The following is a 21,513-nucleotide window of genomic DNA, read 5'->3' on the forward strand; positions in this document are numbered from 1 at the left end:
CTGAAAATCTCCAAAATCACGACATATTATACATAGAGCATATAATCACATAAAAATTATGATACTTTATTACTGAATTTTGCATTTCTTAAATTAGTTTTGTATTCTTTTAACCTGATTTTTATCAAGAAATTTAATTTTAATAATTTTAGGTCAAACAATACAGGTCTGCCCACCTCCACCTCAGATTCCCAATAGTCAAATTATGACGACCACAGTCAATTACCGGGATGGAGAAAGAATATCAATTCTCTGCCAAGAAAATTATGTAATGCAGGAATCAGAAGAAATGGAGTGCAAAAATGGAACCTGGCAGTCAATACCACGCTGTGTAGGTCAGTATTATCTAGTTTGCAACAACTATTCCCAAAACGGTTGGTTTGTTTAAATGAAAGTAGTGAAACTTGTTCATTTACTTTCTCTTAAAATAGCAAATTACCAATACAAGCAAACAGATCAATTAAAATTTTTCTATTTGTCCAGAGAAACTAAAGGGAAAAAATGGAGGTTTCTATGTAAAACAGCTACAAGTTTTACTTATGACTATTTTTACTCCTCATGAAAAAAAAATTGGAGAAGTCGGTTGGGGCAAGTTGAACATATATGGGAGATTTGCTAAGGATATCTAATCATGCAAGCTTCATGTTTTTTGACCTTGTAATTTATTTTTGTTGACGTTTCTCTCAGATGAAATGCCATTGTTGGATTGATTTTTTCAATTTCATATTTTAATTGATACCAAAGTTATACAACACATTTTCTTTTGGATCTCTGTTGTTCCTCCAGAAAAACTTCCATGTTCTCAGCCACCTCAGATTGAACATGGAAGCACTACATCAGCTAGGTCTTCACTGGGGCCCGAAGTTTACCCACATGGCACCATACTGAATTACACTTGTCAAGCTGGCTTTAAGATATTTGAAGAAGACAACAAGATAACGTGCTCCCTGGGAGAATGGAGTATTCCACCTCGGTGTGTAGGTGAGCATAGTGCAACAACTAATTTTTTTTCAGTTAAATTTGTAAAAAGAATCATTTCCCATCAAAATAATATGGGAGAACTATTCTGATTTATAAATTTATATTCTTTGACATGTTAGAATGGATTTTTGCACTCTAGCAAAGAATTTTGGTATGATCAAATCATCTACTATTGGCAACCACATAGGCTCATTATAAATATCAATTGTAATTCTGGCAATTTTTGTATTGTAACTCAGTATAGAGTGAAATTAAGTTTACCACTTCATATACAGTGCTTCTGAATACACATAACTTATGGGAACTATGCAGTGTTTTGTTTGAATGTAGTGATTACTTTTCAGTCATGTTTCTTTTTTAAATCACTAATTATAATTTTATTTTTTATTTTATTTTATTTTATTTTAAATTTTTTTATTGAGTCACCATGTGGAAAGTTACAAAGTTTTCAGGTTTAAATCTCAGTTATACAATGCTTGAATACCCATCCCTTCACCAGTGCACATATTCCACCACCAAGAATCCCAGTATAGCTCCACCCTGCACCACCACACCCCTAACCTCCCCAAGCCCCTAGCCCCCCCCCCTTATTTCCCTGCCTGTGTAACTAATAAATTTCACTTTACTTTCACTTTGATTACATACAATATTTCAACAAAACTCAATATTATTGTTTGGAGAGTCTCTCCCCTAAAGTCAGACCTGCTGAAAAGGAAGCATTAGATAATTTGTTTTCCATTACTGAGGATGAAGAGGTATGAGGTCGAGTGAGCACACTTAGCGGCCTCTCGGTTTTGGTTTTCTGTATTTTAGTAACTAAGTCCAGAGAGATATCTGCCAGAAGTTGCATTGTTGCCAACTTGTACTTCTCAGTTACATTATATTCCACATATGAGTGCAATCTTTCTATGTCTGTCTCTTTCTTTTTGACTCATTTCACTCAACATGATACTCTGCATGTTGATCTATTTATATGCAAATTTCCTGACTTCATGTTTTCTGACGGCTACATAGTATTCCATTGTGTAGATGTATCAGGGTTTCTTTAACCAGTCATCTGTTTTGGGGCACTCTGTTTTTTTCCAGATTCTGGCTATTGTAAACAGTGCTGCAATGAACATAGAAATACATATGCCATCTCTACTATACCGTTTTGCCTCTTCGGGATATATTCCCAGGAGTGGTATTGCTGGGTCAAATGGAAGCTCAATTTCTAAATTTTGAGAATCGTCCATATTGTTTTATAAAAGGGCTGAACCAGTCGGCATTCCCACCAGCAGTGAAGAAGAGTCCTTTTCTCCCCGCATCCACGCCAACACCGGTTGCCCACAGGATGTGGGCCAGTCTCTGTGGTGTGAGATGATATCTCATGGTTGTTTTGATCTGCATTTTCCTGATGATTAGTGATGTGGAACATTTTCTCATGTGCCTCTGAGCCATTCGGATTCCTTCTTTAGGAAAGTTTCTGTTCATTTCATCACCCCATTTTTTGATCGGGTTGGCAGTTTTCTTCTTGTGGAGTTCAACCAGGGCATTGTATATCCTTGTTATCAACCCTTTATCAGATGGGTACTGCATAAATATCCTTTCCCATTCTGTAGATTGTCTTTGTACTTTGGTCACTGTTTCTCTTGAGGTGCAGAAGCTTCTTAGTTTGAGATAGTCCCATTTATTTATCTCTGTTTTCACTTGCTTGGCCAGTGGCGTGTCAGCTTTGAAGATACCTTTGGCTTCAATGTCATGGAGGGTTTTGCCGACCTTGTCTTCAATGTACCTTAGGGATTCTGGTCTGATGTTGAGGTCCTTAGTCCATTTTGATCTGACTTTTGTACATGGTGATAGGTGGAGGTCTAAGCCCATTTTTTTGCATGTAGCTGTCCAGTTTTGCCAGCACAATTTGTTAAATGTGCTTTCCTTGCTCCACTTCACCTTTTTCGCTCCCTATCAAAGATTAGATTGTCATATATTTGGGGGCATGTGTCAGAGTATTCAACCCTGTTCCATCGGTCTGCCGCTCTGCCTTTGTTCCAGTACCAAGCTGTTTTAATGACTACCGCTTTGTAGTGGAGTTGGAAGTTGGGGATGTTGATTCCTCCCATTTTCTTTTCCCCAAGAATTGCTTTAGGTATTCGTGCAGGCTTATTGTTCCATATGAATTTCAGGAGCGCTTGCTCCATTTCTTTGAAGAATGACAAGGGTATCCGTATAGGGATCGCATTGAATTTGTACAATGCTTTGGGGAGAATTGCCATTTTGACAATATTAATTCTTCCAATCCATGAGCAGGGGATATTTTTCCATTTCCTCATGTCTTCTTTTATTTCCTGAAGTAGCGTTTTGTAGTTTTCATTATACAAGTCTTTTACCTCCTTAATTAAGCTGATTCCGAGGTATTTGATTTTCTGAGGCACAATTGTGAACGGGATAGCTTTTATCATGTCGCTTTCTTCTCTCTCACTATTTGCATATAAGAAAGCCATGGACTTTTGGGTATTGATTTTATAGCCTGCAACTTTACTATATTAGTCTATTGTTTCTAGGAGTTTCTTGGTAGAGGTTTTAGGGTTTTCTAAGTATAACATCATTATCATCAGCCAATAGTGAGAGCTTGATTTCTTCCTTTCCTACCTGAATGCCCTTAATATCTTTTTCTTGCCTAATCGCTATTGCAAGTGCTTCCAGTACTATATTGAACAGAAGAGGAAAGAGTGGGCATCCTTGTCTTGTCCCTGTTCTCAGAGGGAAGGGTCTTAGTTTTTCCCCATTGAGTATGATGCTTGCCGTAGGCTTGTGGTAGATGGCTTTGACTATATTGAGGAAGGTCCCTTCTATACCCATTTTGGAGAGAGTTTTCATCATAAAGGGGTGCTGGATCTTGTCAAATGCTGTCTCTGCATCTATTGATATGATTATATGATTTTTATCTTTTCTTTTGTTGATATGATGGATTATGTTGATTGATTTCCGAATGTTAAACCATACTTGCATCCCCGGGATGAATCCCACTTGGTCGTGGTGTATGATCTTTTTGATGAGTCGTTGAATTCTGTTTGCTAATATTTTGTTGAGGATCTTCGCATCTGTGTTCATCAGGGATATTGGCCTGTAATTTTCTTTTTTTGTGGTGTCCTTGTTTGCTTTCGGTATTAGGGAGATGTAAGCCTCATAGAAACTGTTTGGGAGGGTTTCTGTTTCTTCAATTTCCTGGTAAAGCTTGAGAAGTACTGGCAATAGGTCCTCTTTAAATGTTTGGAAGAATTTGCTAGTGAATCCGTCTCGGCCTGTGCTTTTGTTTTTGGGAAGACTTTTGATTACCATTTCAATTTCCTTGATGTTAATAGGACTATTCAGGAACTCCAGGTCTTCTTGGTTCAGCCTTGGGAGATTATAGGAATCCAGGAATTTATCCATTTCTTCTAGGTTCTCTTGTTTTGTGGCATACAGATTTTCAAAGTAGTCTCTGATGATCTTTTGAATTTCATTGGTTTTATGTTGTGATGTCCCCCTTTTCATTTCTGATTCGACTTATAAGTGTTCTCTCTCTCTCTTTCTTTGTGAGTCTTGCTAGTGCTTTATCAATCTTATTTATTTTCTCAAAGAACCAGCTCTTGGTTTCATTGATCTTTCAAATTGTCTTTTGGGTTTCCATGTCATTAATTTCTGCTCTAAGTTTTATTATCTCCTTCCTTCTGCCTGGTTTGGGCTCCTTTTGTTGGTCCTTTTCTAAGGTCTTGAGCTGTGAAGTCAAGTTATTTATGCGGGCCCTTTCTTCCTTCCTGAGATATGCTTGCAGAGCTATAAATTTTCCCCTTAAAACGGCTTTAGCTGTGTGCCACAGGTTCTGGTAGCTCGTGTCTTCATTCTCATTTGTTTCCAGGTACCTTTTGATTTCCTCCTTGATTTCCTTCCTGACTCACTCATTGTTCAACATCGTGCTATTTAATTTCCAGGTTTTAATTTTTAATTTCCAGATTTAATTTTCTGCATCTGTCCATGATTAACTTTTATCTTCAGTGTATCATGGTCTGAAAAGATAGCTGGTACAATGTCTATTTTGTTGATTCTGTTGAGGTATGTTGCGTGGCCCAGCGCATGGTCTATTCTGGAAAATGTTCCATGTGCGCTGGAAAAGAATGTGTATTCCCTTTTTTTTGGATATAGAGCCCTGTATAGATCTATTAGCCCTCTCTCTTCTATTTCTTCCTTCAAAGCCATTATTTCCTTGGTGAGTTTTAATCTTCTTGATCTGTCCAGAGGTGATAGGGCGGTGTTGAAGTCTCCAACTACTATTGTGTTGCCGACAATGTCCTTCTTAAGGTCTGTTAGCAGCTATTGTAGGTATTTAACTTGTCCCTCATTGGGTGCATACACGTTTAGGAGTGTGATTTCTTCCTGCTGTACATATCCCTTGATTAATAAAAAGTGTCCTTCACTATCCCTTCTAATCTTTTTCAACCTGAAGTCTATGTTGTCTGATACTAGTAAAGCCACCCCAGCTTTTTTAAGGGAGTTGTTTGCTTGCAGAATTGTTTTCTATCCTTTGACTTTGAGTCTGTGTTTGTTCTGGCTATTCAGATGTGTTTCTTGCAGGCACCAGAATGCTGGGTTGAGTCTCTGCATCCATTTTGCCAGTCTGTGTCTCTTAATTGGTGAATTAAGACCATTGACATAGAGAGAGATTATTGTCATAGGGATTTGTGCCATCTTTGTGTAAATATTTGTTGTGCTTGTAGGGGTTTTTCTTGTCTTATAGTAGCCTCTTTAGACCTTCTTTTAGGTTTGGTTTAGAGTCTATGAAGTTCCTGAGTTGTTGTTTATCCCCAAAATAGTGTATAATTCCTTTGAGTTTGAATGAGAGTTTGGCCGGATAAAGTATTCTTGGTGAAGCATTCATCTCATTGAGTTTTTTCACTATATCCCACCACTGCCTTCAAGCTTGAAGGGTTTCCTCCGATAGGTCTGCTGTGAACCTAAGAGGTGCTCCATTGTATGTGATTTCCTTCTTCGACCTTGTGGCTTGCAGTAATGTGTCTCTATCTGTTACGTGCATCATCCTAACTATGATATGTCTTGGAGTTTTTCTGTTAGGGTCTCTTTTAGCTGGTACCCTTCTGGCTCCTTGAATCTGGATGTCTGCATTGTCCAGCTCTGGGAACTTTTCAACAATGATTTTTTTTGACTGTGGCTTTTCATTGGGGTTGGTTCCCTGTGGTTCTGGTAGTCCAATGATTCTAAAGTTGTTCCTCTTGAATTCATCCCCTAGGACTCTAATTCTCCCTAGAGCTATTTTGAGGTCTCTCTCTCCCCATTGATTGTTGTTGCCTATAGGCTTCCTGGAGCTGATCTTCAAGCTCACTGATTCTGTCCTCTGCTGCAGTCATTCTATTGTTGAGGGCACCCACTGAGTTTTTTAATTCATCTACGGAATCCTTGATTTGTGACATTTCCTTCTGTAGTTTTTTTCTTTCTGTTCTCATTTCTTCCCGTAATTTCTCAGCTGTCTGCTGTATCGTTTCTGTGAGGTCTGCCTTTAATGTAACGAATACCTTGTCAAACTTTCGATTGAGTTGATTGAACATCTTGAGGATTTCATCTCTGAATTCTTTATCGGACAGCTCCAGTTTGTAGGTAAGGTCTAGTGATGCATCAAGACTCTTTTCTTCGTCCTCCCCTTGTGGCGGGGATTTTCGCTGTTTCTTCATATTGCTGTGGTAGTATGGCAAAGAGGCCTTGAAGTTCACCTCTGGTTGTGAAAAAGGATTCTGAATGGGCTTGGTCAGTGGTGATCAATTTCTTCTGTACTCCCTCTAGAAGATGTCCCTCTCTGATGTTCCTCTATTATTTATGTGAAAGTTCAAGCAATGCTTTTTGAGAGTGAGGTCCGTTAGGTTTGGCTTGAATAGCTGCTTCTACTCATTGGTAGTTTTTGAAATTTGGAATTAGCTAGGAAGTCATTTAGGAAGTATTTTGAGGCCCTCGAAGATGATAATCAGGGATATAGGTGATGAATATTGGAAGTACCAAATAATTGCTTGGTATTTGAAAAAATATAACTGGCCGCATTAGCGGCCGCCGCTCCGGAGGAGGCCACGCCCACTTTGTTGAAGCTACGCCCACTTTTGTTGAGGCCACACCCACTAACACAATGTGCTGGGGTCACCTCAGGGGGTGGGGAGGTGCAGGCGCAGATGGGATGCCGCCCATTCACTCCACTAACCTGAAAAGGGGAGTGGAGCAGTGGGCTGGCGCTGGAAGGTGATGAGGGTCTAGATGGGCGTTGCTCAGAAAGGGTGGAGCCAGGGTCCGAGGAAGACGGCGCGGAGGGGGGGGAGGTGCAGGCGCAGATGTGATGGGGCCCGTTCCCTCCACTAACCTGAAAAGGGGAGCGGAGCAGTGGGCCCTCAGCCAGGTTTTTATATTATTTCCCTACATTGTCCCAATTTTTTACACTATAAGGTACATTTGTTAAGATGGTTAATTCCTATTGTGTTTCCCTTTTTCTGTTATTTATTGGTTAGGAAAGAATTTATAGTTTCTCCTATATACATTATGATATATACATTCTCATATCTATATACATATGTAGATATATACATTCTTAGCTACAAGTTTTTGCTCAGATTAACATCTGGCTACATGCTAGGAGGCTGATTTGAGGACCTATATGTGAACCTTCTATGTGATATCATCTCAGCTCCTGAGTTGTGGTTTAGTATTAAATAAAATTTGGTTATTGAGCAAAAGCACAAAACGTTTGCTTTGCAGTCTGCCGACCTGGGTTCAATCCCAATACCACATGCAGTGCTCCCAGTTCATGAGGAGTGATTCCTGAGTGTAGAGCCAGGAGAAAGCCCTGAGCACTGCCACTTGTGGTCCCCAAACCAGATATTAATTAAATAAAAAGAAACTCAAATTGTTAAGTGTTAAAACTACATATTAAATTTCATTATCAGTTAATAAAATCAACAAATTTCAAAGTTAGGCAAATATAGAGTCATTCTTTCCTTTTTTTTTTCTTTTTTTAAATTTATTTTATTTTTTAATTAGTGAATCACCATGAGGGTACAGATACAGATTCACACATGTTAGAACTTATTTTTTTCTCATAAAATGTTCACACACAAATCCTTCCACCAGTGCCCGTTCTCCATCATCAATAAACCCAGTATCCTTCCCCCCCATCACATCTCTCCACACTCCACTCTGCCTCTGTGGCAGGATAATCCCTTTTGATCTCTCTCTCTCCAATTAGGTGTTGTGGTTTGCAATAGGGCTATTGAGTGGTCATTGTGTTCAGTCTCTAGTCTACTTTCAGCACACATCTCCCTTCCTGGGCAGGAACTACAACCACATTTTACTTGGTGTTCCCTTCTCTATCTGAGCTGACTTTTCCCGCAGCATATGAGACCAGCTTCCAAGCCATGGAGCCAACCTCTTGGTACTTATTTCTACTATTCTTGGATATTAGTCTCCTACTCTGTTATTTTATATTCCACAGATGAGTGCAATCTTTCTATGTCTGTCTCTCTGTTTCTGATTCATTTCACTTACCATGATACTTTCCATGTTGTTGCATTTATATGTAAAGTTCATGACTTCATGTTTACTAACGGCTGCATACTATTCTATTGTATAGATGTACCAGAGTTTCTTTAACCAGTCATCTGTTCTTGGGCACTCGGGTTTTTTTGAGATTCTGGCTGTTGTAAACAGTGCTGCGATGAACATATAAATGCAGATGTCACTTCGACTATACTTTTTTGCTTCTCCGGGGTATATTCCCAGTAGTGGTATTACTGGGTAAAATGGGAGCTCAATTTCTAACTTTCTGAGAAGAGTCCATATTGTTCTCCAAAAGGGCTGAACCAGTCGGCATTCCCACCAGCAGTGTAGAAGGGTCCCTTTCTCCCCACATCCTCTCCAACAGCGTTTGCTTTTGTTCATTTGGATGTGTGCCAGTCTCTGTGGTGTGAGGTGGTATCTCATGGTTGTTTTGATGTGAATCTCCCTGATGATTAGTGATGTAGCGCACTTTATCATGTGCCTTTTGGCCATTTGTATCTCTTCCTTGGGAAAGTTTCTGTTCATATCTTCACCCCATTATCTGAGGGGGTTGGATGTTTTCTTCTTGTAGAGTTCAACCAGTGCCTTATATACCCTTGATATCAACCCCTTATCTGATGGCTATTGGGTGAATATCCTTTCCCATTCTGTAGACTGTCTTTGGATTCTGGTCACTGTGTCTTTTGCAGTGCAGAAGCTTCTTAGTTTAATGTAGTCCCATTTGTTTATCTCTGTTTCCTCTTTGTTGGTCAGTTGCGTGTCATCTTTGAAGAAACTGTTAGCTTCAATATCATGGAGGGTTTTGCCAACCTTGTCTTCAATGTACCTTATAGCTTGAAGTCTGATGTTGAGGTCCTTAATCCATTTTGGTCTGATTTTTGTGCATGGTGTCAGGGCGAGGATTAAACCCATTCTTTTGCATGTGGTTGTCCAGTTGTGCCAGCACCATTTGTTAAAGAGGCTTTCCTTGCTCCATTTCACATTTCTTGCTCCTTTATCAAAGATTAGATGGTCATACATTTGGGGTTGTGTGTAGGGATATTCCACCCTGTTCCACTGGTCTGAGGCTCTGCCTTTGTTCCAGTACCATGCTGCTTTATTACCGCTTTATAGTAAAGTTTGAGGTTGGGGAGGGTGATGCCTCCCATCATCTTTTTCCCAAGAATTGTTTTAGCAATCCATGGGTGTTTGTTGTTCCATATGAATTTCGGGATTGCTTGATCCATTTCTTTGAAGAATGTCATGGGTATCCTTATAGGGATCGTGTTGAATCTGTACAATGCTTTTGGGAGTATTGCCATTTTGACAATGTTGATTCTCCCTAACCATGAGCAGGGTATATGTTTCCATTTCCTTACATCCGCTTTTTTTTCATGGAGTAGTGTCTTGTAGTTTTCTTTGTAGAGATCTTTTACTTCCTTAGTTAAGCTGATTCCGAGGTACTTGATTTTCTGGGGCACAATTGTGACTGGGATTGCTTTTTTTAATGTCCCTTTTCTCTGTCTCATTGTTTGCAAATAGGAATGCCATGGATTTTTGGGTATTGATTTTATAGCTTGCAACTTTACTGTACAAGTCTATTATTTCTAAGAGTTTCTTAGTAGAGGATTTTGGCTTCTCTATATATAGTATCATGTCTTCTACAAATAGTGAGAGTTTGATTTCTTCCTTTCCTATCTGGATGCCCTTGGTATATTTTTGTTGTCTAACAGCTATCGAAAGTACTTTAGGACTATATTGAACACAAGTGGTGAGAGTGGGCATTCTTGTCTTGTGCCTGATCTTAGAGGAGAGGCCCTTAGTTTTTCCCCATTGAGGAAAATGCTTGCCATAGGCTTATGGTAGATGACTTCGACTATCTTGAAGAAAGTTCCTCCAAAACCCATTTTGGTGAGGGTTTTCATCATGAATGGATGTTGGATCTTGTCAAATGATTTCTCTGCATAAATTGTTATATTCATATGGTTTTTATCTTTACTTTTGTTTATATGATGGATTATGTTGATTGATTTCCAAATGTTAAACCATCCTTGCATCCCTGGGATGAATCCCATTTGGTCATGGTGTATGATCTTTTTGTTGAGTTGTTGGATCCTATTTGCTAATATTTTGTTGAGGATCTTTGCATCGGTGTTCATCAGGGATATTGGTCTATAATTTTCTTTCTTAGTGGTGTCTTTGTTTGCTTTTGGTATTAGGGAGATATGTACCTCATAGAAACTGTTTGGGAGAGTTCCTGATTTTTCAATTTCCTGGAAAAGCTTGAGGAGTATTGGCAACTAATCTTTTTTAAATGTTTGGATGAATTCGCCAGTGAATCCATCTCTACCTGGGCTTTTGTTTTTGGGTAGACTTTTGATTACAGTTTCAATTTCCTTGATATTAATGGGACTATTCAGAAATTCCAAGTCTTCTTGTTTCAGTCTTGTGAGATTGTAGGAGTCAAGGAATTCATCCATTTCTTTTTGGTTCTATTGTTTTGTGGCATATAGATTTTCAAAGTAGTATCTGATAATCTTTTGAATTTCTGTTGTGATGCCCCCTTTTTCATTTCTGATTCAGTTTATTAGTGTTCTCTCTCGCTCTTTCTTTGTGAGTCTTGCTAGCGGTTTATCACTCTTGTTTATTTTCTCAAAGAACCAGCTCTTGCTTTCACTGACCTTTCAGATTGTTTTCTGGGTTTCCATGTCATTAATTTCTGCTCTAATTTTTATTATTTCCTTCCTTCGTTCTGGTTTAGCTTCCTTTTTCTGGCCCTTTTCTAAGACCTTGAGCTGTGAAGTCAAGCTAAGCTATCTGTATAGGCCCTTTCTTCCAGCCTAAGGAACGCTTGCAGAGCAATAAAATTTCCCCTTAACACAGCTTTAGCTGCATCCCATAGGTTTTGGTAGCTCCTGTCTTCATTTTCATTTGTTTCAAGGTATCTCTTGATTTCTTCCTGATTTCCTTCCTGACTCACTCATTGTTCAACACTGAGCTGTTTAATTTCCAGGTGTTTGCTTTGATTCTCTGTGTCTGTGTTTGATTAGCTTCTATCTTCAGCACATCATGGTCTCAGAAGGTTGTTGGTGCAATTTCTATTTTTCCGATTCTATTGAGGTATGTTTTGTGGCCCAGTACATGGTCTATTTTAGAAAATGTTCCATGTGCACTGGTAAAGAATGTGCATTCTTTCTTTTTTGGGTGTAAAGCCCTGTATAGGTCTATTAGGCCTCTCTCTTCTATTTTTTTCCTGCAATTTCAGTATTTCCTTGGTGAGTTTTATTCTTGTCGATCTATTCAGAGGTGATAAGGCAGTGTTGAAGTCTCCAACTGCTATTGTGTTGCTAGCAATGTCCTCCTTAAAGTCTGTTAAAACTTGTTTTAAGTATTTAGCTCGTTGCTTATTAGGTGCGTATAAATTTAAGAGTGTGATTTCTTCCTGTTGTACATATCCCTTGATAAATAGGAAGTGACCTTCGCTGTCCCTTCTAATCTTTTTCAACCTGAAATCTATGTTGTTGGAAACTAGTATAGCCACCCCAGCTTTTTTGAGGGAGTTGTTTGCTTGCAGGATAGTTTTCCATCCTTTGACTTTGAGTCTGTGTTTGCTCTGACTGTTCAGGTGTGTTTCCTGTAGGCAGCAGAATGTTGGGTTTTGTTTCTGAATCCATTTTGCCACTCTTTGTCTTTTAATTGGTGCATTTAGGCCATTGACATTGAGAGAGATTATTGTCATGGGATTTTGTGTCATCTTTCTGTGGGGTTTGTTTTTCTTGTAGGATTTTTCCTGTACCCCTTTAGTCCTTCTTTTAAGCTTGGTTTTGAGTCCATGAAATTCCTTATTGTTGTTTATCCATGAAATTGTGTATGGTTCCTTCGAGTTTGAGTGAGAGCTTAGCCGGATAAAGTATTCTTGGTGAGGCGTTCATTTCATTGAGTTTTTTCACTATATCCCACCATTGTCTTCTGGCTTGGAGGGTTTCCTCTGATAAGTCTGCTGTGAATCTAAGGGGTGCTCCTTTGTATGTGATTTCTTTTTTTGACCTTGCTGCTTGCAGTATTGTATCCCTATCCATGGCATCCATCATTCTGACTAAGATATGTCTTGGTGTCTTTTTATTAGGGTCCCTTCTAGCTGGCACCCTTCTGGCTCCTAGGATCTGAAACATCTGCCTTATCCAGCTCTGGGAAGTTTTCAGCAATGATTTCTTTAACTGTGGCTTTCTCATTAGGGTTGCCTCCCTGTCCTTCTGGAACTCCAATTATTCTTATGTTATTCCTCTTGGCATCATCCCCTAGGTCTCTGATTCGCTTTAGAGCAATTTTAAAATCTTTTCCTATTGTTTTTTGTAGCCTTTGGGATTTCTGTTGCTCATCTTCAAGGTCACTAATTCTCTCTTCAGCTGCAGCCATTCTACTGTTGAGGGCTCCAACTGTGTTTTTAATTTTGTCTACAGTGTCTTTTATTCGTGACATTTCTGAATGTAGCCTTCCTATTTCTGCTCTCATTTCTTGCCGTAATTTCTTCGCTGACTGCTCCACCGTTTCTTTAAGTTCGATGAAAATTCTCAGAATTTCTTCTCTGAATTCTTTATCATAGAGATCACATTTGTGGGAAACTCCTGCAGAGGTTTCTGGACTCTTTTCTTCATCTTCTCCTTGCTGTGGGGATTTGTGCTGTTTCTTCATGCTCTCACGGTTGTATGGAGGCGGGACCTTCCAGTTCACTAAAGCTAATCTCTCTTTTCCTGAGTTTTCGATATTTTGGTGCAATTGGAGTAGGCTAGTGGTTAATTTAGTCTTTTGTGTTTGAGGTAACTGGGGAGATCTCCACAGAGTAAGTTAATGGGGATTGTGATGTCTCTCAATTATACTAGTAAAGAGGAAAATAACTGAGGCCAAGTAAGCGGCCACCGCTCCTGGCGACCACGCCCACCGAAGAGGGGCCACGCCCACTAGCAAAGAGGCCACGTCCCTTTTGCTACTGGACACTGGCTGGAGATCGGTCTGGGAGCTGCTGGAGCAGTGAGCAGGCAGGGAAGGTCGGGGAGGGAGAGGGCTCATTATTTTTTTTTTCAGGACTTCCTTGTGGAACTCCACCTCAGATTTCCCATGGTATACCTCAGTTACACAACGGAGATGGTTACCAATACGGAGAAGAAGTTATGTACAGCTGCGCTGACGGTTATAGAATTGATGGATCTGCAATCGCAACATGTTTAGGAGGAAAATGGTCCAGTCCACCAGAATGCATAGGTATAGTGTACTATATTCTTCTAAGGCTGACAGATATCTTTAATTCAGAACTTAGATAATAGAAATATTAATCTAAGTAGTAATTCTAAAATTTATAAAACTATCTCTGAGAAGTTCTTGAAATTGGTAGAAGTATTTTCCCCAGGGATAAAAATTGACAACGTGAGCTAAATTATGACATTTTCACATCACCTTTGTTAAGGTTTCAACATCCTCCCTCTCCAATACACATTTTACTTTACAGTGAGGTACACAGTTACAAAGGTGTTCGCAATTGGCTTTCAGTCATACACTGGTCCAACACTCATCCCTCTACCAGTGTACATTTCCCACCACCAAGGTCCCCAGTTTTCCTCTTTCGTTCTTCCACCCCCACTGTGTCTATGGCAAGCACTTTTCTTCTTTCTCTCTCTTTCTCTTTTTCTCTTTCTCTCTTTGTCTTTCTCTCTTTCTTTTTCACCCTGTCTCCAATCCTCTTTCTTTTTTTTTTTGCTTTTTGGGTCACACCTGGCGATGCACAGGGGTTACTCCTGGCTCTGCACTCAGGAATTACCCCTGGCGGTGCTCAGGGGGCCATATGGGATGCTGGGATTTGAACCTGGGTCGGCCGTGTGCAAGGCAAACGCTCTACCCGCTGTGCTATCTCTCCAGCCCCTCCAATCCTCTTTGTAATATTTGTACTTCTAATATAACATTTCTACTTCTAATATACATTTGCCATTCGATGTTTCCTATTTCTTAAATAGCTCATCAAATTTAGTAGTATGCACATTTCTATGATTTCTTTATTAAAAAATATTAATAAGTATTTTATTAAAGCTAACAGATTATCACAGACAGTATACACATACACATGCATATACACACATGTTTTGGTGCTGATCTATGTTGGCAGAAAAGAATTTGAATATAAGAAGTATGACCTCAATAATACATGTATTCATACATATTTAGGTCTTCAATATCACCATATCCATGTTGTACTTTGGATAAATGTGTAACAAATCATTTGATACAGTTAAGTCAGTATGTTGGTATTTTGGAAATTATAATAAAAATTATAATTATGGACTGGAGTGATAGCACAGCGAGTAAGGCGTTTGCCTTGCAAGCGACTGACCCGGGTTCGATTCCTTCATCCCTCTCAGAGAGCCCGGCAGGCTATCGAGAGTATCCTGCCCGCATGGCAGAGCCTGGCAAGCTACCCGTGGTGTATTCACTATGCCAAAAATAATAAGAACAAGTCTCACAATGGAGAAGTTACTGGTGCCCACTAGAGCAAATTGATGAACAATGGAACAACAGTGCTACAGTGCTACTACTAATAATTATATTAGACTATTAGACATATATGTTTTGAATGCTTCTATTATTCTAGGATTTAACTAAAGGACATTATGGGTATTCTCTTGACATATTTCCTAAATATCTCCAAATACATTGTTTGAATCCTCTCGTCATCCTTTTCCTTCAAGTTTGTCTTCTAAATTGTGTTCATTGCTGTTGTCCCTAAGGTATGTGCTTTAAATTATGGTTCACTAAAATACTGATTACAAACCTAATTCTGATGTCAATAAATTCATTATAACATTTCTTATAATCTATTTATTTAAAATTTATATAGTTAATAACATGAATTTGATTAGACCAAAGGGGAACAAAGAGAAATTCTTATTACTCACTTTCCTTAAAGAGTCTATTAACTATCTGTGAAGGATAGAAGACAAAAATTGAAATAGGGGCTGTGGCCCTTTGACACATAACAAGCTTGCATGCAGGAGGGTCAGATCTGTGGCCAGGACTGTATCTTGGACAGCAAACTAGGAGTAGTCCCTGGGCGTGACACCAATTCCAAAATATTAAAAAAAAAGAAAAAGATTTGAACCACAGAATTGATTTGATTAGCTATGTTACTCCCCAGTCCCCTGAAGTTTGGATTTTTAATCTCCTTAAACTATGATTCAAATTCCATTTGTAGATTTCATACTTAGCCATTGCACTGTAGGTTCTTTTTGCTTTCCCTATAGAAAGTGTTGCTTGTAGTCCTCCACCCAGGGTTGAACATGCTATCATACAAAATGAGATGGTGAGGTATCCATCTGGTGTGCAGGCGCGTTATGAATGTGAAAAGCCTTTTAAACTCTATGGAAACACAGCAGAAGTGCAGTGTTTAGATGGCAAATGGACAACACCTCCTCAATGTAAAGGCAGCGTATCTGACTTGCGCTTTGCTATTATCCAACATATTTTGGGATAATAGCAGCAAATAATAAAATATGCTAGGGTAATATGTAGTGATAGCACAGCCATGGGTCGTTCCCCTTTCATGAGGTCGACCTGTGTTCGAATCCTCTGCCCCTCTAGGAGAGCCCGGCAAGCTACCTAGAGTATCGCGCCCGCACGGCAGAGCATGGCAAGCTACTTGTGGCATATTGGATATGCCAAAAACGGTAACAATAAGTCTCTCAACGAGAGACGTTACTGGTGCCCGCTTGAACAAATCGAGCAACCAGATGACAGTGACAGTGATACATACTGGAGCGATAGCACAGTGGGTAGGGCATTTGCCTTGCACGCGGCTGACCTGGGTTCGATTCCTCCATCCCTCTTGGAGAGCCTGGCAAGCTACTGAGAGTATATCGCCTGCACAGCAGAACCTGACAAGCTCCCCATGGTGTATTCGATATACCCAAAATGGTAACAATAAGTCTGATAATTATGGGCTGTTACTGTCGTCCGCTTCAGCAAATCGATGAACGAGACAACAGTACTACAGTGCTACAGACATACAAGCATATGTGGGAAATCCTATGACATATTTTAACAAAGTGAGTATGTTGAAAATCAAATTATCTTTATGAAATAATAGCTGATTTTTAGGAAATATTTTATCTGAGTGTTAGAAAATTAGTACCAGACTTAAGGTCTCAGGCTCTTATTTCCTGAGTTAAATAAAAACGTATTAAAATTGCTGAAGTGTGGGGCTGGGGAGACAGATAGTGGTAGGGTCCCTGCCTTGCACATGGCTCACTCAGATTTGCAACCTGGAACCCCTAGGGTCACCAAAGCTTGCATGCTCAGGTGATCCCTGAGCACAGAGCCAGCAGTCAGTCCTGAGCATGATGGGTGTCTTTTCCCAACTAAAACAAACAAATAAGTAAAGTGAATAGGATTTAGGTGTATTTGGAGTCGAAACACTTCACTTGGAGGCATAGACTAGGCAGAGAGTCATCCTAGAAAGTATAATGAAGTGGGACTTCTCCAGTACATGGATTACATTTAAAGACCTGCTGTCATGCTGAGCTCATGGAGGAAATTAATAGATCTATAGAGAAGTGTGAGATCTAGGTCATGGGGCACTCCTGAATTGAGTGTCCAGGAAATCAGGAGAGCCAATGAAGAAATTAGGACATGGGCCACTTCTAGCTTTTCAAGATAACTTTTCCTGGTACATATACATTTCCAAGCCCTTTCTTTGAATCCACTTATGTTTTTAAGTGTGAAGAATTCCTTGAATATGGAACACAGACAGATCTTGTCTTTGTGTCCTCCTTGCCAGTTTTAGCCCATTTCCTATCATACTAGACTTTTTATCAGTAATTACTGCTATTAGAGGCAGGGTTCCTCATTATCAGGTGAGTTTCTTATTCTTTTGTTTCTCTTTCTTTTTTGTTATCTTCCATCTGGGTTTCTGGAACACTTCTTTCTGGCTACTTGGTCAGGCTGAGGGGCCTCAGGCATGTCTGTGGGGCAGAATGATGTTAAAGGCACATATCTAAACCACAGAGCCAGCCAGGCTGTCAGCAGGAGATCCAAGCCACAGAAACCAAATTTTAAAATGTGTCTGTCCAGGATACAGAATGGTGGGAGGGAATGTGGGGACACTCGGAGAAGGAAGGTGACACTGGTGGTGGGACTGATGTTAGAACACTGTATTCCTGACACTCTACTCTGAATTATTTGTAAATCAGTGTGTCTCAATTAAAAATCATGAATCACAAATCATTAAATCCCGTTGATAGTCGATTTCTCGAGCAGGCTCAGTAACCTCTCCATTCGTCCTATCCCTGAGATTTTTGAAGCCTCTCTCCATGCTATCTTCCCAAAGATGTTGCACTGGAGGCTCTTTAAGGATCAGGGGAATGAGATCCTGCTTGTTAAGGGCTTTAGCATATGAATACACCATGGGAAGCTTGCAAGGCTGTCTTGTCCCAGGTGGGTAGGAAACTCTCAGACGCTTGCTAGTTTCTTCCACTGGGAGAAATAGGTTACAATACCACTGGAATCTAGCCACAACCTTGCTTGAGGCCCCTCTCCACACATTTGGACAGTCCTCACGCATGAAGGTACAAATAAAAATAAATTGGAATAATCAATAGCAGTAAAATTTTAGATATCCCATGCAAACTGTAGTGTTTTTTATGAAAACCAGATACTTCATTTTATTCTGTGAAATTGGATTATCTCTTAGATGTGCCAATCCTTGAGTAGTGTATGAAATATTCACCTTCAAAGGCTTAGATTGATGATCACCATTCATTACAGTTTAAGTAGGATGGTTTAGGTCCTTCCCCCACGTCTTGGTCTCATTCTTTTACCTACTTGTGGCGTGACTTCACCCGTTTATCCCGTATTTCCCAGTGTCCAAAGACCAGTTCCTGTCCCCCATCACACTTGATCTAGAGTCTGGCTTCTGGGTTTGAGCGCAGTGACTAGAGCCTGACACCTGTATCTTCATGCTGGTGACAGCAGCTCTGTCTTCTTTCACTGGGGTCTTGCATCTCCTCAGCTCTTTGACCCATGAGTTTGCTTTGTTCTTGGGTCCTGTACCACTTTCCTGCCGTCCACCCAGGCACAGAGGAGGGGTCAAAGAGGCTGGTACCAGCCATAAACCCTCTGATGTCACATTGTTTTGCACTCCCCTAACCATTTTCATTTTTTATTTCACTGAATTACTTCTACTTCAGTGGTAAAAACTTAAAAGACCAACTAAATTTTAAGGAGAAGATTTCACCACATAATCACGAGATGATGTGGTGCCCTTCACCTTTCCTCCACTTCCACTATAAGAGATGTTTTTTGTCCTGCACAATTGGTATATAAATTTTTTTTTCTGCTTTTTAGGCCATACCTGAGAGACTGGGGGGGACCATATAGCACGCTGGCGATTGAACCTGGGTCAGCTGTGTGCAAGGCAAACACCCTGTCCTCTATACTATCACTCCAGTCCTTGAAAAAATACTTGTAATAGTAGAGTCCCTAAAGCAAACATATTCGCTAATGCTCTATCTGCTTTTATGTAGGCTGAAAGGAAACAGTTATAAGCATGACAATTTATAAATTGAAAGTTCTTCATTGAATCTTTTCCATCATGTAAAATTATGACACTTTACATTATGTACGTTATAGTTTGACCCATTTATTTTTTATCCTAAACATTTGTTCTTTCTCTCCTAGTAAATGTAATGGATATTACCATGAAATCAGTAAGTTTCAATAAACCAAATATTTTTTTCAGACGCTGTAGGAAAGTGTAGTCCCCCTCCACCTATAGCAAATGGAGATACTATTTCACAGCAACTTAAGGAATATGCTCCAGAATCAAGAGTTGATTACCAGTGCCAATCTTATTATAGACTCGAAGGACACAGGACTATAGTATGCCGCAATGGGCAGTGGTCAGAACCACCCAAATGCATAAGTAAGTATTTTAATATGCCTGGGGCTGGAGCCATAGTACAATGGGTAGGACGTTTACCTTACATGTGGCCGATTCGGGTATGATTCCCAGCATCCCATATGGTCTCCTGAGCAATGCTAGGAGTAATTCCTGAGTGCAATGCCAGGAATAACCCCTGTGCATTGCCAGGTGTGACCCAAAAAACTAAAAAAGAAAGTATTTTATTTTAATTATTTATTTTTTTTAAATTATTTTAATATGCCGAAGGAGTCAAGGAAAATGATCGGCTGTAAATGAAAATTTGATGTTTCGAAAAAAAAGTTCACAGATTCACAAAATCTTACTGAATACATAACTACAAAATATGAATATAAAAAAATAAAATTTGAATACTTGTTTGAAGCACAACAGTGAAACTTCTTTTAACATGGGCTCTTAATATGATAAATGGCATTAGGAAACTTTCATTATAAATCTTAATTTCACACTTTAAACGTTTTAAATTCACATGATGGGTTGTCAATATTTTGGTTTGTCAAAAGTTTGGTATTAAATTCTTGGATGAGTGTAGGAAACTCAGCTTGAAAGTCTGACGTTTGTGAGTAGTATTTATATACTATTTAAAGTTTATAATTTTTCCTTTTCAGGTCCCTGTGTAATATCAGAAGACATCTTAAATGAACATAATATAACCTTCCGATGGGTGGATACAAAGAAACTTTATACTGAGTCAGGAGACTTTGTTGAATTTGACTGTAAACGGGGATATCGTAGAACGTCACCAGATGAAACATTTCGAACAACCTGTCATGATGGAAAATTAGCATATCCCACTTGTGCTTTAAATTAATATTTAAAGAAATATTAATTTTAAAAATAAATTAATATTTTAAATAATATTTCTAGTGCAATCAGAAACTTAAAATATATACATTTGTTCTGAATATTCATTTGTAATTCATTCTTCTCAACTCATTGTTTAAACTTTATTCGTAGTTAGAAAGCTAGGTACACATCATGTGGCTGATGCAGTTTTAATCTGAGAGACCCGTAATTATTTTTTAAAGGTAACACATTGAAAGTTTGTAAAAAATAATGTATGTATCCTATTTGTAAAATGTCTGTGTTTTGAAATTTGATGTAGAGTCTTTTCTGCCTACTTCCTCCTGTCATTCTGCTAATATTGTTTCACCTCTTTCTAGAACTTTCAGGGATTTCTGAGACTCTATTTCAAAGAAACTGTAGAAATATTCATGCTTTCAAAATACTGCCAATTACAAACACTTATAACTCGGGCTAAATTAAATGTCTATGCTAAGAACAAAATATAACTACCTCACTATTCTTCATTTGTGACTAGATTCCAATTCCAAAATCATGCAATAATCTTCACACTTTTGTTGATACATGACTAAATTGCAATTTTAATATAATGCTGATGATTAGAAGATTGGGAAAGAGCCTGTGATACAAGAGTTAGGAATCATATGTAACACTTGAAATTTCATAGAAGCAGATTGTTGTAGTCATTATGAAAAGTCATAATTCATGAAAATGAAAAGTCTCTTCTAGTATTCTCTCTTGGGTACTTACTAAAAGGGGACAAACACTAAGTCGAACAATATAAACATTGCCATGTTCAAAGTATCATTATGTACAAGAGTAGACTGGGGAAAACAGAAGTTTCCACAGACATGTGATTGGATAAGGAACATCACGATCACTATAGCCCGTTAAACACCAATTTCTCAGGCGGGCCCAGTAGCATCTCATTTCGTCCTTTCCCTGAGATCTTAGAAGTCCATCTGGACTTGGCCCTCCCAACGATGTTGCACTGAGGGATCTTCAGGGTCAAGGGAATGAGATCCACTTTGTTACTGGATTTTGCATATAAATACACCATGGGAAGCTTGCAAGGCTGTCCCATGTGGGCAGGAAACTCTTGGAAGATTGCCTGTTTCTCATAGAGGGAGAAGTAGGCTACAAGATATCGCTTCTGAGAGCTTGCTTTTAAGTCTATGGATGTTGACCATTAATGGGATTACACACAC

At 39.1% G+C, this 21,513-nt stretch overlaps 1 protein-coding gene across 1 annotated transcript in view; it reads left to right on the forward strand.

The window, feature by feature from the left end:
- Positions 1-20,312, forward strand: part of LOC129406440 (complement factor H-like) — an 84,607-nt gene extending 64,295 nt beyond the window's left edge. The window contains exons 11-16 of the mRNA XM_055144205.1: positions 153-335; positions 787-981; positions 13,606-13,782; positions 15,810-15,989; positions 19,301-19,483; positions 20,110-20,312. Coding sequence (XP_055000180.1) covers positions 153-335; positions 787-981; positions 13,606-13,782; positions 15,810-15,989; positions 19,301-19,483; positions 20,110-20,312 — 1,121 coding nt within the window. The remainder of the gene's footprint in view (positions 1-152; positions 336-786; positions 982-13,605; positions 13,783-15,809; positions 15,990-19,300; positions 19,484-20,109) is intronic.
- Positions 20,313-21,513: the final 1,201 nt, after the last annotated feature.

The sequence above is a fragment of the Sorex araneus genome, chromosome 7 (genome assembly GCF_027595985.1).
Source record: "Sorex araneus isolate mSorAra2 chromosome 7, mSorAra2.pri, whole genome shotgun sequence".
NCBI lineage: Eukaryota > Metazoa > Chordata > Mammalia > Eulipotyphla > Soricidae > Sorex > Sorex araneus.